The sequence below is a fragment of the Talpa occidentalis genome, unplaced genomic scaffold, assembly GCF_014898055.3.
Source record: "Talpa occidentalis isolate TD23 unplaced genomic scaffold, MPIMG_talOcc4v2.1 talOcc4.3, whole genome shotgun sequence".
Classification (NCBI taxonomy): domain Eukaryota; kingdom Metazoa; phylum Chordata; class Mammalia; order Eulipotyphla; family Talpidae; genus Talpa; species Talpa occidentalis.
This window is the reverse complement of record NW_023603184.1, coordinates 127,419,537-127,434,970: the sequence shown is the minus strand read 5'-3', so window position 1 is coordinate 127,434,970 and position 15,434 is coordinate 127,419,537. Positions and strand designations below refer to the sequence as shown.

Sequence of the window (15,434 nt, the reverse complement as noted above, 5' to 3'; positions counted from 1 at the left end):
GGATGATGCAATCTCGGACAGGACCCCGGGGAACAGGGATCAAGACATGTGGCAGCCCCATGCAGCCCTGTGCCACTGGACTCACAGGCTGAGTCCCTGTGACATCACTGTCAGGACTGTGGAGGCTGCAGGAGGTGAACCTGCTGGGGGCGTGTGTCCCTGGTGACAGAGCTCCCGCTGTGGCTCCACGTTCCCTCGGTCAGATTCTACGTTCTTGTTCTCAGGCAGACAAATCTGACAAATATTTAGACAGAGTGGATATAAAAAGTGCTTTCAGCAGCTACCACTTCCTTTCAAAAATTGTTTAGTGAAAAAGAAAATATATATGAATAGTTCCCCTCACACTGAACTCAACAGGCGCCGGGCCTGGGCCTCTTGATGACAAGGCTGACGGCTTCCCTTTTCACCAGACACCATCCAGGAGCTGTAACTTAGGCTGCTGGAGAGGGGAGCCACCCATAATGGGGTGGGAGCCTCTGGGACAGGGAGCGAGTAGGGGGGTGAGGAGACAATTGGAGGATAAGCTTCCCTAAGATAATGAGTTCAGGGGCCTCTCTGATGACACAAGGGGTTAAGCTTCAGCACTATGAAGCTATCTGTGCAGCACAAGTTTGATCCCTGCGGCCAGGGATCTCACCCACATGGCGCAGCAGACCTCACCTGTCTCACCGCTGCTCCCCTCAGCAGTGTGTTTCAGTCAGTCTGCCTGTTCTGTTCCCCACTCTGTCTCTGGTGGATCCTCTCGCCCCCCCCACCCCCCCCCACCCCCGTCCAGCCCCGGCACCTCTGGCCTGTACCCCAGTTCTTATATGCATAAATAAATAAATCTTTTTTTTTTTTAAAGGATAATGAGTTCACACATGGGAAGGAAGGATGGTTCGCTTGGAGCGCTGGAGTGTAGGTGCCCTACCCTGTTATGGACAGAAGCACTGCCCTGGATGCTCAGGGTCAAAGTAATCTAAGGGCCCCCAAAGGGAGCACGCAGTCAGCTCACTTTCAGCCTCTTTTATTCAGCTATATATTTATTGCTTTTCAGGGGGACAACTTGATCAGCATTTAGGAAATGGGACTGCAATGGGTTGAAGTGGTAATAGCAATCAAAAGGGGCGCTTATTTGAATTTAAAAGTTACTGCATGACTCCATTTGAAGGAGGGGTCATAGTAAGATCTTTAAAGACTATAAACACTGAAAAGATTAAGTACTTCCAATCTATGTAATTCCAAAAAGGACATTAAAACAGGAAGTAATTGGATGTTTTGTTTTGTTTTCCCATGAAGATTACTGTGATTTTTAAAAAACACACAAAAATCAATTCCTTTCTAAGAGCTTTTTGTTTCTTGCTTTTTTTTTTTTTTTTTAAATTCGGTGCCTCTGCTTTTTGGGTGCCACAAAGCTTGTCTACCCATTTGATGCAGCACCCAGCACTTTGCCCACAACTCACCCTCTCCAGTTAATGATAAACTACAAACTGGCTTTCATCTTGAGATGTCTCCAGGTTCTCACCTTGCTTAGGCTGAACATCCTCACCACTTTCTCCACCCAGCCGGCTCCGTCTACGAGTACATAGCCTTACACAGCACCCCAGGCCAGACACCGAAGGCCCAGTCCCATTCTCCCTACATGTCCAGCTCCCACCTCCACCAGGACCATACTCACCTGTCTTGAAGATCTCATAGCGCAGGGAAAAGCCTGCCCCCTGTCGGGCGTAGTCAGAGGTGAACTTGATGTAAAGCACCGAGCCTGAGGAAATGATGGTGGGTGGGGCGATGTTCCCACAGTGCTTTCCCAGGAGGTCTGCAGATTCACTGTCTCCATCCCGAATCTCAATGAAATCATACCTAGAAGACGGATGAAGGGGCACATATGTGAAAAGATCACAAAAAGACTGTTGTTTCTATCCAGTGCACACGCTCCCCACGCCTTTATAGACGTTCAGGTGCTTCAGATTGATTAAAAAAAAAAGGCACTTAAGTCTGCATGTATGGACCGGCGATTGTAAGTCTAGGAAGTTGCATTGTTTTAAGGCCACAGAGAGGACCATCTCGGTGCACGGCCACATTATCTCTTGCTCACATAAGAGCAGTAGTGTTATTCTATCAGATACCTCAAAATGAACATTTTTTCTTTCTGTAGCACCATTTTTATTTCCATTATGGTCTCACTGAATCTCACTTTTTTCCTCTAAGCTCAGTGTCACTGCAAGTTACTTAACCCCTTTGAGCATCAATTTTTCATCTGTAAGGTGAGGCTATGAATATCCACTTGAGAAGGTGGGACTGGAGAGGGAATGAAAAAATACGTGTAAGACGCTAGGCCTTGAGCCAGGCACACTGGAGATGTTTCGGAGAGCTTTATTTCCGGTCCTCTCCACCCCCTTTCAGTTTTCTCCTCAGTGACCGCCTCCTTCTCTTCTTTGTTAGTGACAACAGTTCCCAAACTATGGGTCACCTCCCTCTCTGAGATGACTCTGTGAAGTTCACATCATCAGCATCTAGTCAACAACATGTTTTAAAAAGGAATCAGCATCATCTTAGATAAGGCAATAAAAATCTTTCGCCAAAAGTAGAGGGTGAATCCCCAGGGACAAGGAAGCTCTGAGCACAGAACTATTAGCTTCTGCAAAAGGCAGAGCAGTCTGTCCCCACACGCAGGCCTGAGCTCATTTCAAGCAGTCAAACTGGCCTGGGGTGGGAGGACACACCTCAAAGACACCCCAGGCTGGGTTCATGGGCTGGTGCACATCTAATATGTCATTTATCTGGGCAGACATTTTCAGCCTCAGCATGCCCTGGCCACCTCACCAAGCCCTGTCTGTGCGCTCTCCTCAGCCAGGTAATTCTCCTGTCACACCACTGAGGTGGGAAACATCTTCTCCACCAGCTCCCTGCAAATTGCTGGCCACTATACCATTATTTACTGAAAACCATCTCCCCCTAACAATCTGTGTATTTATTTTGTACCAACCTGTTAAAACAACAAGTAAGAAATCTCTTTCTGTCAGGTAAAGAGAGGCTCTGGAAACCCTACACTCCCTGGAACGTGCCTGCTGGCTCCTGCCACCCAGGAGGGGTCCATGAGAGTTGCTGCATGCAAAAGTGGCCTGTTGGGTCCCAGTGACTGAGACCTTACTGCAGCTCCTGGGAGCCATATTTAAGATTGCTCAGCCACTGCCCAATAAATAGGCCCACGAAGGAAGGTAGAAGGAGTGGGTCAGAATTAGTTTATTCTTAGACTCCAGAGGGCTTGCATTCTGCATTCAAAAGAACTGCAGAAGCTGGTTAAAGTCTGGAGAAGCCGGGATAGCAGGGTCCCCCCAGGAGCTCCGAGAGATGGCCACAGATTGAGAAAGGCAGTGGGGGTGGGGGATCTGTTTCCATCTGTGATTTCAGTGTGGGAGATGGTGCTGACTTTGAAAACATGCTTCTTCACTTCCAAAACAAAAGTGAAAAGACACTTAAGTTTCTTCTCAAAGGAAATTCCCCAAACCTTCTGGAAAACCCCTTCTTGCTGTTTCTAGGCTGAAGTAAGCATCCTTGAACAGGAACTCTCCACTGAGTTGCTGGGATGCCCTCCCAGCACGAGCGGAGCTGGTGAAACATGCTGCCTGTGTGCACTAGCATGACTCATCCAGTTCACCCCCAGTTGAGAATGCACGGCCCTGGGCTGAGAGTCACCCCAACCTTGGAAGGAGCAGAAATGGGTTTGGATCCCAGATCAGCCTTAATTAGCTGGGTCCCCAAAGGCAAGTTACTTAACTTTTTGAGCCCCAGAAATGGGGAAAAGTGTAAGTCCAGATTTTAGAAAGTTTCTCCTAGGATTGCTTGAGATGTAAATGGCCAACATAATCTATATGTGAAGTGTCAGTACACACCCAGTAGTTGTGTGTGCTTCACAAATGTTCATTGTGACTCACTATTCTCACACCCATTTTAGATGAAGAGGCTGGGCCATAGCACAGAAGCAACTTTCTCTAGGTGACAGAGCCAGGGTGTAGAGGTGAGAGATAAAAACAGGAATGTACATGCATTCAAATATTTTGAAGGCACCTTGGCAAAAATATGACAAATGTTAAGGTATGCATAATTTTTTTTTTTAAATATTTATTTGTTTTTGCATAGAAGAGCTGGGGTATAGGCCAGCAGTACAGGGAGGTAAGAGGATTCACCAGAGTAGGGAACAGAACAGGCGAGACAGGAGGTCTGCTGTGCCGTGTGGGTTAGCTCCCTGGCCTATGATCTTAGGCCCTCAAAGTGGGAGCATTGAGACTTGACACTTGGCCACCAGGGAGGCCTACGCATACCTTTTAATCCAGCAATGCTACTACTAAGAATGTTCCTAGGAAACTAAGTCAGACAATTGTGCAAAGATGTATCTGCATATTTGTGCACATACATAAAAAAGCATATAAAAAGTGAAAAGATGCTTTGTTTATAAATAGCATCATGACTAAATAAAAATAGAGGGAGAATAAATCAATTTTGGTATATTTGTAAAATGGAATATTCTGATACTATAGTAAATAATGCTGTAGTTTTCTATTTTTTTTTTGTTATGGAGAAATGTCCATGACTCACTGTTAGGTTGGAAAAAAGGTAGGTTTTTTTTTTTCAGTATGTTTTGAAATATATACATGTATATGCATTTATTTGTGCATATATAAAAATACAAATGTAAGAATATATATGTTTCTTGGCATAAACATACAGAAAAAGTTTTAAAGACTATATACTAGTTAGCAGTGGTACAATTTATAGGTAGTAGATAAATGATAATTTTTATTTTGTTCTCTTTAATTATCTGGATAGTTTACGATAAAGCTGCATTTTTTGAGAAGTCAAGAAAATGTAACATATAGCAGCTTCCATTAGTATTTTTTTCAAAGTAGAAGAGCTGAGAAAAATAACCCAGCTCTCATTTAGCAGATGAAAAAGTAAATATTACCACCGTCATCATCCATCTCACAGACTTACACTGAGGACTAAACAAGACACATTTTAAGGGATAGCAGAGAACCCCCACTCAACAGATACCTTCAAAAAATTGGTTCTTTAAAGACCACCAGATAGTGCCAGTCTTTATGTTGCCAATTTCTTCAGGAAAAACAAAGACAAGTCATGGACTGGCTTATTCATCAAAAGTGGGAGGGTTTTATCTAGCGGTCTCCACTTGCATATAGTCATTTAGGGGTTAACAGAATCAGCTACTTAGCAGAGCTCCCCAACAAATGCTCCACTCTCTTAACATGCCTCAACTTACTCAATGGATATACTGCCCTCAACCCTTTTTTGCTACAGTGCCAACTACAGATATGTTGTGACATATGCGAAGGGATGCATTTTTGAAAAGGGTTCACATAAATCAATTATAGTATAAATTTTCTCTCTGAGCTGGTTATTTAAAGGACCCCTCTGGTGAATCCTTTTGTGAAGCAAATAAGCATCCTTATTGGAACTTCTTGGAAAAAAGGAATTTTCCTGTCAGGTTTGCCTGAGGGAAAAGTAACCCAGAAATTAGAATTTGGTGGATAGAATTCCCTCTGTTTCCAGTGTCTGGGTTCTGCCCTGTGGACCAGCCCCAGTTAACCACCAGGCTGGGCTTCTTTGTATAAAGGGCACACTCCAAATGGCATGCTGACTTCACAGAGAATGTCTCATTTACCTCCTGTGTGACTGACTCATTTGGGGAAATTTTTTATTATTAGGAATTTGCTACAGCTGGAGTAAATCTCTTTAGCTGTTTCAGTGTTGTCGGGTTCATTTGTGAAGAGCTTGTGGAGGATTAGCAAGTTTGTGGCTTTGGAATAAATATTGATTTGCATCTAGCATCTAATATCCAGCCTTTGTTTGGTAAGGAATTCTAGGGTACACACATAGGCCTCACCCCAACAACAGTTGAGTCTGATAACCTGAAACGCCACTCTGTATAGGAGGCATTTATTCATTTTCCAGAAAGAAACAAAACCAGCTCACAAACATAGTAACTATTATGTTTGCATTTCATTATTCATAATCTCCCTCAAATGAAAAAATTCTTTTCAAAGCTTCAGCACGACCTTTTATTATTTTATTTATTTATTTAGTCTTCTGAACTGCAGTAGCCAGCCTCACCCCTTGTTCTTGTTTTGTTTTTGTTTTTTTTTCCTTCTCTCTCTCTAAACCAGTTCCTGAGTGCCTTTTTACTTTTCTCCTCACAGATACCAACATCTGCATGGTGAGCATTTGTCTAGAGAACACTTTCTGGACTTTCTTTTTCGACTTCAAAGTCTTAATTTCTCCCCCCAAACCCACATTTCGGGCATGGGAATCTTGACGGTGGAATTAATTTTAAAAGTCCACGGGAGAGATATGAAAAAGCAACAGTCTCATCATTTTCGCTCATCACCAGGCAAACATGAAAAGACTTTCTAGTTTCCATGACTCTGAGTTTGACACTTCCCAGCAGGGCCTCAGAGGCTGAGAGAACCAACCCAGTCTGTGCTGGAAGATCCCTGTGCCCAGACCCTTCTCGCAGGGCAGGATAAAATCTAGCCTTCATGCAGCTTGTGAAGGGATTTCTGTATCCTGTGGACAGCCCTGAGGTGCTCCGAGAATGCTGTGCCCCTACTAATGGATCTTGCCCAACACACGAGAGCACCTGTGTCCACACAAGTCCTGACGCCTTAACCTTGCCTGACCGGGCAATGCCTCCTTCCATGCCACCTGTATCCTAAGATGCTAAAGACATCACATTTGTCCATGGCAAACTCTATAGTCTCTAGGCCTTTGCACGTGTTTTCCTTTTACTTGCAATACCCTTTGTTAGCTTTTTCCATGACTGGTACCTTCCCATTCTTTTTTTTTTTTTTCCCCAATGCATAGAAGAACTCAGGTGTAGGCCAAGGTGCAGGAGGGTGAGAGGATTCACCAGAGACAGAGTGGGGAACAAACAGAACAGGAGGATCTACGGAAATACACAGCTAAGGGCAGCAGAGGGTAAAACAGAAGAGGTCTGCTGTGCCATGTGGGTCAGCTTCCTGTCCGGGGATTGAACTTAGGCTGTTGCGGTGATAGCACTGAGACTTAACCCCTAGGTCACCAGGAAGGACCCCACCTTCCCATTCTTTATGTCTAACTGCAAATGCCACCTCCTCCGAGAGGCCTTCCTTGATCACCCATTTCAAATAGCATGCCCTTATTCTCTAGGCGCCATCTATGTATTGACTTTACAGCTATCATCATAATCTGTACAGTATCATCATTATCAATATACTTGTTGACTAGTTTATAATCAATATACTTTTTTATTTATTTAGAATCTGTCTCCTGCACTGGATAGTCGACACCATAAGGGCAGGGGCTTCACCTTTTCAGGACTGATTTATAACCTTTGCTGACGGTTGACACATAGGAGGGCTCTCTAACGTTTGTTGAGTGAATCACAGAATGAGGGACTTGTTCAGAAGGCCCTATGCCCAGACGCTGTCCATGGAGCCGATGTGTTTGGTCTGTTTTATACTCTTTGCCTTTGTGCCCAACACATTCCCTGAGCTATTCTGGTTGTATCTGGAAACTAAAATGTTGCCTTGTGACTCAAAAACACGAAATATAACATTTTGAGTGGAAGAAACATCTCAAATCATGCTGACAGCATTTTCACTATTAGCGGCAAACAAATCAACTATAATTAAAATGCTGTCAAAGTGATTTGAGATTTTTCTCACACATTCAAAGTTCCATATTTCATGAGTAGATTATCCAGGCCAGAGAATTTATCACCTCCTGGAGTGCCTTTCTTCCAGGGAGCTCAAAGACATCTACAAACAGTGTCTTATTAATCCTTACATTAAAACCTGCAGTGAAAATAGGAGGAAAAACAACACTGTCATGTACAGCTTCCCAATGAAGAAGCTGCCTGAGACGTAAAGAGGCTGCAGGGAAGGTCCAGCTGCTGATGTGCCTGGTCATTTCAGGCCCGAGGCCAGGTCCCTGCTTCTTGGGTTTAGCAGTCACATTCCACCTTTATGGAGAAATCACCTGGCATCAGGCAGGTGTTTCAAGAAGCAAATTTCATTTCCTTCAATTCCTCTCTTTTGGGAACCACCCGTTTTATCAGAAGCAGGTACATTCATGGCCAGTGCTCACATTCACTGACCATTTACTATGGGCTAGGCTCTATGTGTTCATTTAACCCTCATTTCATCCACACCAGGCCCTGTTAGGTTATTCATTTGCAGGTGCAGAAAGCAAGGCTGCCACCTGCCCAAGGTCACATAAAGAGAAAAATGTGAGGCTGCCCTTGAATCTACCTGGTCACCTTGACTCCCAGGCACAGAACCATATCCATCCGTGTGCTTCATCATTGAATGACAATCTAACAGCAAAGAGAATACCAGATTGCGATAGCGTAAAAGCATCAAAAGGTACCACGTGGAAAGAATCTACTAGGTCTCAGTTAGAGACATAACTGCATCTTTTTTTTAAAAAAAATTTTCGTTGTTTTGTTTAAACAAAGCCTATACAACTTGCCAAAAATAACAGACAAATCACTGATAGAAGCAGTGAACAGATTTGAAATTCATGGTTTCAAGAATCACCCAGTACAGCTCTAGCTTGAAAGTGTTCAGATGGGATAACATATTAATTTTTTTAAGTGAAGTATTTTTATAAGCACATATACACCCATATGTGAACATATGGCCCATCGAGTGAGAAAACAGTAGCCTGTATATTTATAAGCTCTGAAAGTATCATCTCGAGCACATGTTCGTAAGCACGTGGATTGCTAGTAGTATCCACAGATGCGTTGCAGCAGGTCCCCTAACCTGTAACCCTACAAATGTAGGCAGAAATTTTGTGCATTTGCATGAATGTTTTACTAAGGAAAGGGGCCTGTGCCCCCAAACCACATTGCTGTTATGTAGACACGTATCTGTCCATGGGAGTGTGAACTCTGGGAGGTAGTACATGGACTGTGTAGACAGGCATGTCTACTTTCCAGCACTTACTAGTGGCAGGGCTGCAAGGAAGGCATTTATCCTCTCTGATTCTCAGAGAATCAGACACATGACAAACACAGGAAGATTACATGAAAAGTGGCAAAATTATAGGCAGCCTCAATGTCCCCAACCTCAGTGCTAGAAGGGGTGGCGGGGGCAGTTTCTAAAATTCCTCCTCCTATACAAACCCATCAGCAGTCACTTGAGCTTCTGAGATTTCACTTCAAGTTGGTGTTCCTGAAACCAGGCTCTGAACCAGTCTACCAGGCCAGATTCAAAACCACCCCCTGGCCCCCGAACAGTACTCAACTTCCCTCCAATACATATTGAATTAATGCACATCAACAGCTCAGCGCAGTACCTGGCACATAGTAAATGCTCAATAAGTAAATGTTAGTTATCATTGCTGCTGCTATTGTTATCATCACCATTGTTATTGTTGTTACTATCGGCATCACTTGTCACTTTATTCCAGGGATGCAAACAGCGACAAGACACAAAAGTTTGTGTGTTTATGTTGGTGCCAGGTGCCTTTTTAAAGGTGGCTGCTGCAGGCCTTCCCGGTGGCACAGTGGTTGAGCGCTGGGTTGCGAAGCTGCCCACAGCCGGTTCGATCCCCGGCCACCGGGCGAGGGTCCCACATGGCGCGCAGACCTCTCCTGCCCCCCGCTGCTGCCCTCAGCAGTGTACTTCGTCAGTCTGCCTGTTCTGCTCTCCGCTCTGGCTCTGGTGAATTCTCTCACCCTCCCGCACTTCTGACTGTACCCAGTGCTTGTATAAATAAATAAATTAAAAAAAAAAAAGATGTAAAGGTGGCTGTTGCAGTTCAATTTTCTTCCTCCATTTCTTCCGACCACAAATCTCTCATGTTTTGAGATTATTCGCAGTCCCCTCATAGCCAGGGTCGCCCTGGCTCTTTAGAAGGAAGGAAATCTGACCACCCAGCAAAGGAAGTATGTAAAGAGAGTAACCCAAAACAAACTGAAGGAATTATTCCAGAAAACCTTGAAGGCAAGAAAATGGAAACTACAAATAACATCTATTTATAATTGCTGGTTGTTTTTCCTCAGAAGCTCTGGGATGATGGAGAGGGCCCCGCCGATCTCATTGTTCCTCACTGAGCAGGCTGCCAAGATCGCCTCACAACGTGAGGAAGGAGGCTGCTCCAGACAGGGTGTCTGATAAGTCTCCCTGTAGGTGAACTTTCAGAGAATTAAGGGCACACAACAAAGCTTCCACCACTTCTTCCCCGACCCGCTGACTGAACACCGCTTCCCCCCGCTGACCTGGCTCCCCAGCACTGCACATTCCTGAGGCTGTTGGGCCAAGGATCCGCTCTGCTCCTGGACCAGCAAACACCCTAGAGGCCAACTTGGATGGAACGTGTTTGCTTATGTAAGGAACGATTTTCTAGGCAAGCAGTGCCAGTGTGAAGTTTAAGGCTTTTAGGCAGGCCATAATCAGCGTGACTGCTGGGTCTTTCTTCTGCTGGTTCTACATGCCCATAAAATCCTCACTGCAGTCAGCTCAGACCCCTTGCTAGCATTCTGCAATGATACCAAGAGTAGAAAGCGGGTAGGAGGAGCCCACCATTATGTCCAGTCACCAGCAGCCTGGTGCTTCTAAGTGAAGGTGAAACACAGCCGGGACAAAGACTTGTTGAAAATGTCCTAAGCTGGCCTGAGTCAATTAAGCTTCCATGCTTCAGTTTGCCTCATCTCATAAATGGGACCATTTTGATGGGGCTACCTGGTACCCTCCGAGGGGAAATCAGAGTAGACCAGCCTATCCCCAGGCCTGGTGCGCTGGCAGTGCCCCTGCACTTGGCTGGATAAATGGTTCCCCCTGGGGCAGGGGCTCACTAGCCCTGACTCCCACAGGGTCTAATTGGAATGGCAAATCACAACTTTCCCATCTGTCAAAAAAATGGGAGCCTGCTGGGAACGAGGTGTTCTGGGCACCAGGGAATCAACTGCTGCATCGGAAAAGTCCTTTATGCTTTTCCAGGGATTTAAGTTCCCAGGCATTTTTCTAGCCCTCTTTCCTGGCATTCAGTCTCCACAAGAAAACTTGGAAAATACAAAACTTGTCTGAAAAACGTGCCATGCAGAAATGCTAGCAGCAGACAGTTTGGGCGTAGGTGGCAGGTGTGATGGGCCCTGTCCTTGGATTCCACTCACTTGGAGCTTCAGGTTACAGAGCTCTGAGCTTTTCCTGGCTCCAGGGGCAAACTACCACACAAAAAAGAGCCCTCTGTGTGGAAATGGTGGGTCTGCACTGATGTGCAATCAGGAAGGGGTTGCTGCCACGCCAGGGTGAGATTCTGAACACGTACTCAGTGGGCAGATCGCAGGATCTGCTTCCACCTCCAAAACCACCACTTGGTAACCACACATTGTTCGAAGGCTATGTTCTGAAGGTGCTGAGGCTGTGCTGGCACAAAAGCCGCCCCATGCACACAAGGCGTGTTCAAGTCCTCGCCTCACCCTGCACAGAAATGTCCCACCTATCCTGAAAGAACTGCTTGAGGTTTGCTGGGGGTGGAAGCAGAAAATGTTCGGGAATGTTGGGTACTCTTGGCTGGAGACTAAGAAGACCGGGTAGAAATATGTCTAGAAAGGCCACCAGCTTCTACAAGAAAGTGAACCAGATTGCAGGAAGTCTCCTAGCAGGATGAGAGCAGTGAGTCAGACCTCAAAGGACCTTTATTTATGCCTGTTTGCTTTGTGCACCGAGCTGTTGGCTGGCTGGCTGGCCACCATATTGCAGCCACCAGCAGGTCCCTCCTGGCGTGGGAGGAAACCTTGGTGCCAGGGATGAGCTGTGGAGGCCATGCAAGGATGGAGGCCCCGGAGAGTGGCAGGCAATAGAGATCCCCAGAAGAGTAGTTTGTACCCCAACACTTAACCCAGAGGCCTGCCCTGAAGCTTGGACTAATCCTATATCTGCTTGGACTTTTATTTCCTAACGGATAAGACCAAAAAATAATACGACTTTCTTACCCTCCTACTACTCTCAAAGGGATGACACATAGATAAATCACTTTGAACTTTTAGATGAAAGGTGCTCTATAAACCCGAGGTCTCATCAACTGTAATTGTTACGGTAATTATTTTAATGATAATAATGATGATAATGGGAGAAGGGGGAGGTGGGGGACCAAAACCTCCTACCTCAAGACAAAGAAAACCTCCTCCATTAAAACCTGCATCACAAATCCTGCTTCTAGCTCTCAACCATCCCTTTCAAACTGCCAATTCCTGGGCTGAAATATTATTTACTCCTCTCCTTTCCAATAAAACAATTATTTGTTCCCCCGTTTTCCCTCTCACTCTCTTGCTGGTACGTCTCGCTTCGCCCTGACAGCTCAGCCATGGACTGTTTACATGTCTCGCTCACCCTCCAAGACTCTGGTTCAGCTCCATTGACACTAAAGGCAGGAGAATTCTCTCTGTGTGAGGAATCAATTACTTCCGCTGACACTCTATTACTAGCCCTCGCGTCTTCGGATTCCAGATGGAGAGTGAGGTGGTGATGGGGGGAGCATGGCAGGGAGTTTGAAGAGAATGGTGGGGGGGGGGGCTGGAGGGAGCCAGGGAGTAGGAGGTGGATGACAGGGAGGCAGACGGACACTATTGACTGAATCAGGCCTCCAGTTTGTGTTTAAAGACACAGAAAGATCTCTCTCCTTGACTGCCCTCCTGGCATCCGGAGGTGACCACATGGCAGGAAGAGGTGAAGAAAAGGAATAAAGAGAGAAAAGGAAAAGGCTTGTCAAGGATATCGAAGGTAATCAGTGAGGCCCCCAATACCTAGGCGGTGGGACAGCAGATGACAGCTCTGGACACAGGGACACAGGTAAATGAAGGTCACTTGGGAAGGCCAGGCTTCAAACCCCAGCCCTACCATTACAATTTATGTGGTCTCTCAGGGCTTCAGTGACGCCCCCTACCCCTATCCGTTAAGTGGGAATATCAGTAGTTCTGGCCTCCTAATTTTGTGGTAGGAGTAAAACATGGAAAGTTCTCGGAGTAGTAGCACCTGACACTTGTCGGGAGCTCAATGAATGTTTGCTATTATTGTCTCCCGACTGTCTAGTGAGAGCCCCCCACCCCCATAGACACATCACCTACAAACACACAGTTCAGTCCCTAATGGGGCGCACCAGAAAAATACACAGGGAGTGCCAAGGTGCTTGCCTACAAAGCTAGGAAAACATGCCCCAAAAGTCCTGTGATCTTTCCTTTAGCGTGTGGGGTCCTTCTCTGCCCTCCCTAATCTTTTTTCCTTTCCTTTTTTCTTAAATTTAATTTTGACCCAGCTAACATTTTTCAGGGGTTTTTCTTCTAGGGAAAAAAAAAAATTTTGATTATGTAAATTAAATACAACCATCTACTCTGTAATCAACCACGATGAGTTGTGAGGCACTAGGTCTCATAATGAAGGACGATTATGGAAGCTCTTTTGTAGAAGCAAAGACAAATGGCAGCTATTTTATATATATTTATATGTATGTATATGTACATTCTTTTTTTTTTTTTCTTAATTTCTTTTTTTTTTCCCCTGGGATGATTTATCCAGTCTGAAATAGAATGGAATTAAATTATCTGAGTTTCTCTTAATCCAAAGGTTGAAGTCTCCCTGCCACTAAAAAGGACAAAACAAAGAGAAATACATTTTTTCCTATAAGACTCATGGCTACAGAAAAAGACACAAATCCCTTTTTAGAAAAATCTAATTTCTTTACTTGATCTATTTCCTTCTCTTTATCCCCTCCACACCTGGAGCTCCCACTGAATTTCTTAAGACAGACTCTCACCCGGTGTAATTAGATGGGAGAATTACATGGAGTTACATGGGGTGAGACACTGCCCTCTGGGATCTCTGGGTTCAGAGAAGGTGCCAGGGTGGAGAGGCAGAACAAGTGGGATTGTGTGCCAGAAAATCTCAAGTGATTTTCTCAATCAGAAGATAAAATGCATTGTTAAGAAGGACATCCACAATGAAGCTTGCATTTGGAGAGTTGGGATTGCAACATCGCATATTTAAAAACAAACTGCCAAAAATAACCGTTGTCCCAACTGCTCTTTAGCCTTGGTAGGAGGAGCAGGAGAACAATCTGTGGTTGTTTTTTCCCCACTTCTTCGGGCAAGTTAAGTTGCTGGGTGGAGCCCTTGGTCAAGGTTGGGGTACGTGGGGTCAGCTGCCAGCTGAGTGCAAGTGAGAAAAATTGTTCCGTTTATTGCACCACATACCTGGAGGGGGATCTGTTTCTGTCATTAGCAGGGTTGCTGCAATATAGAAAAGTATCGCTACTCATTGGTTCCTTGGGGGAATTAGAATATTTCTGTGGTTGGGCAAGCAGTTCATTTGTAATAATGTCATGAGTAATTAACCTAAGGGTCTCGCCTGCGTGCAAGATATCCTACTGAACCACAGAGAACACTCACTCTGCTTTGTTGGGTTTTCCAGAGTTTCAGAGACACCAGCGAAGCCACACCTCCAATTGGGCAATGTGGCCCGGTGCCCTCTGTTCATAGGAAAGAGACGTGTGTTCAGAGAGAGTCCTGTGCAGTAAACTGACGAATAGAGCTTAATCCAGAATGTTACCCTTACGACCCCAGGCCAAACCCCATTTTCATTATACTGGAGGTCCTAGGATATAGAGTATGAGACTATAGGGACCCAGGCCAGAGAGGCTGGGGCAGCAGAGAGTTCCTATAATCTGTCTTGCAGCTTCCTGGCTATAATCCTTCTCCCTAAGGAGATGGCAGAAGTTGTTTGCTTGGCTAGGAAATAAAATTAAATAGTAGTTGTTCAAGAACCTCTTTGCGAAAGAAGAGAGTTTGTATCAGAGCACAGAAGGACCCTTTAATGACTGTGGTTTCAAAGGCATCACATTGTCTTCTTTTCTTGTCTTTGACATGCTGCTCTCCCTGGCCCACTGGCTAGACACATTTCCCTCATGTCTGTCTAAATTTTCCAGGATTGGTGCAGTCATCACCTCCTCCAGGGAGCCTTTCCTGATCTCTCCAGCCTAGGGTGGGTCTCAGTGCTGTGGGCTCATACAACATGCTCAGAACACATGTTCTTAGGGAAGGCAATGGAGCATGAGTAAACAGCACAGGATACAAAGTAAAGTATTCTAGCTTCAAGCCCCTTCTCTCCCACTTCTAAGAGCTGGACATTGGACCAGATGCTTCAATTCTTTGAGCCCAAATTTCTTCATCTGTACAATAGGAAGAGTAATAGTGACTTCATAGGATTTTTCAAGGACTGACTGAGACGATGTGATGTATGTAAGTGCCACGCTTCTAGGTGTGCTCTAGACTGGTCACCACCAAACCATATTTCTGTGGTTCCTGCTTCCTCCCAGACTCTAAGTTCCATCAAGGCAAAAAATAGAATTGACTCACACTGCACGTGTGAGTGTGTTTAACAACTTTCTAGATGAGCTAA

At 45.2% G+C, this 15,434-nt stretch overlaps 1 protein-coding gene across 4 annotated transcripts in view; it reads right to left on the bottom strand.

Annotated features, from left to right (window-relative positions):
- The window catches only part of NRP2 (neuropilin 2), a 117,029-nt gene that overhangs the window by 81,648 nt on the left and 19,947 nt on the right, over nt 1-15,434 (bottom strand). For all 4 annotated transcript variants that reach the window (XM_037523901.2, XM_037523902.2, XM_054700018.1 and 1 more), the window contains exon 3: nt 1,658-1,839. In XM_037523901.2, the coding sequence (XP_037379798.1) occupies nt 1,658-1,839 (182 nt within the window). The remainder of the gene's footprint in view (nt 1-1,657; nt 1,840-15,434) is intronic.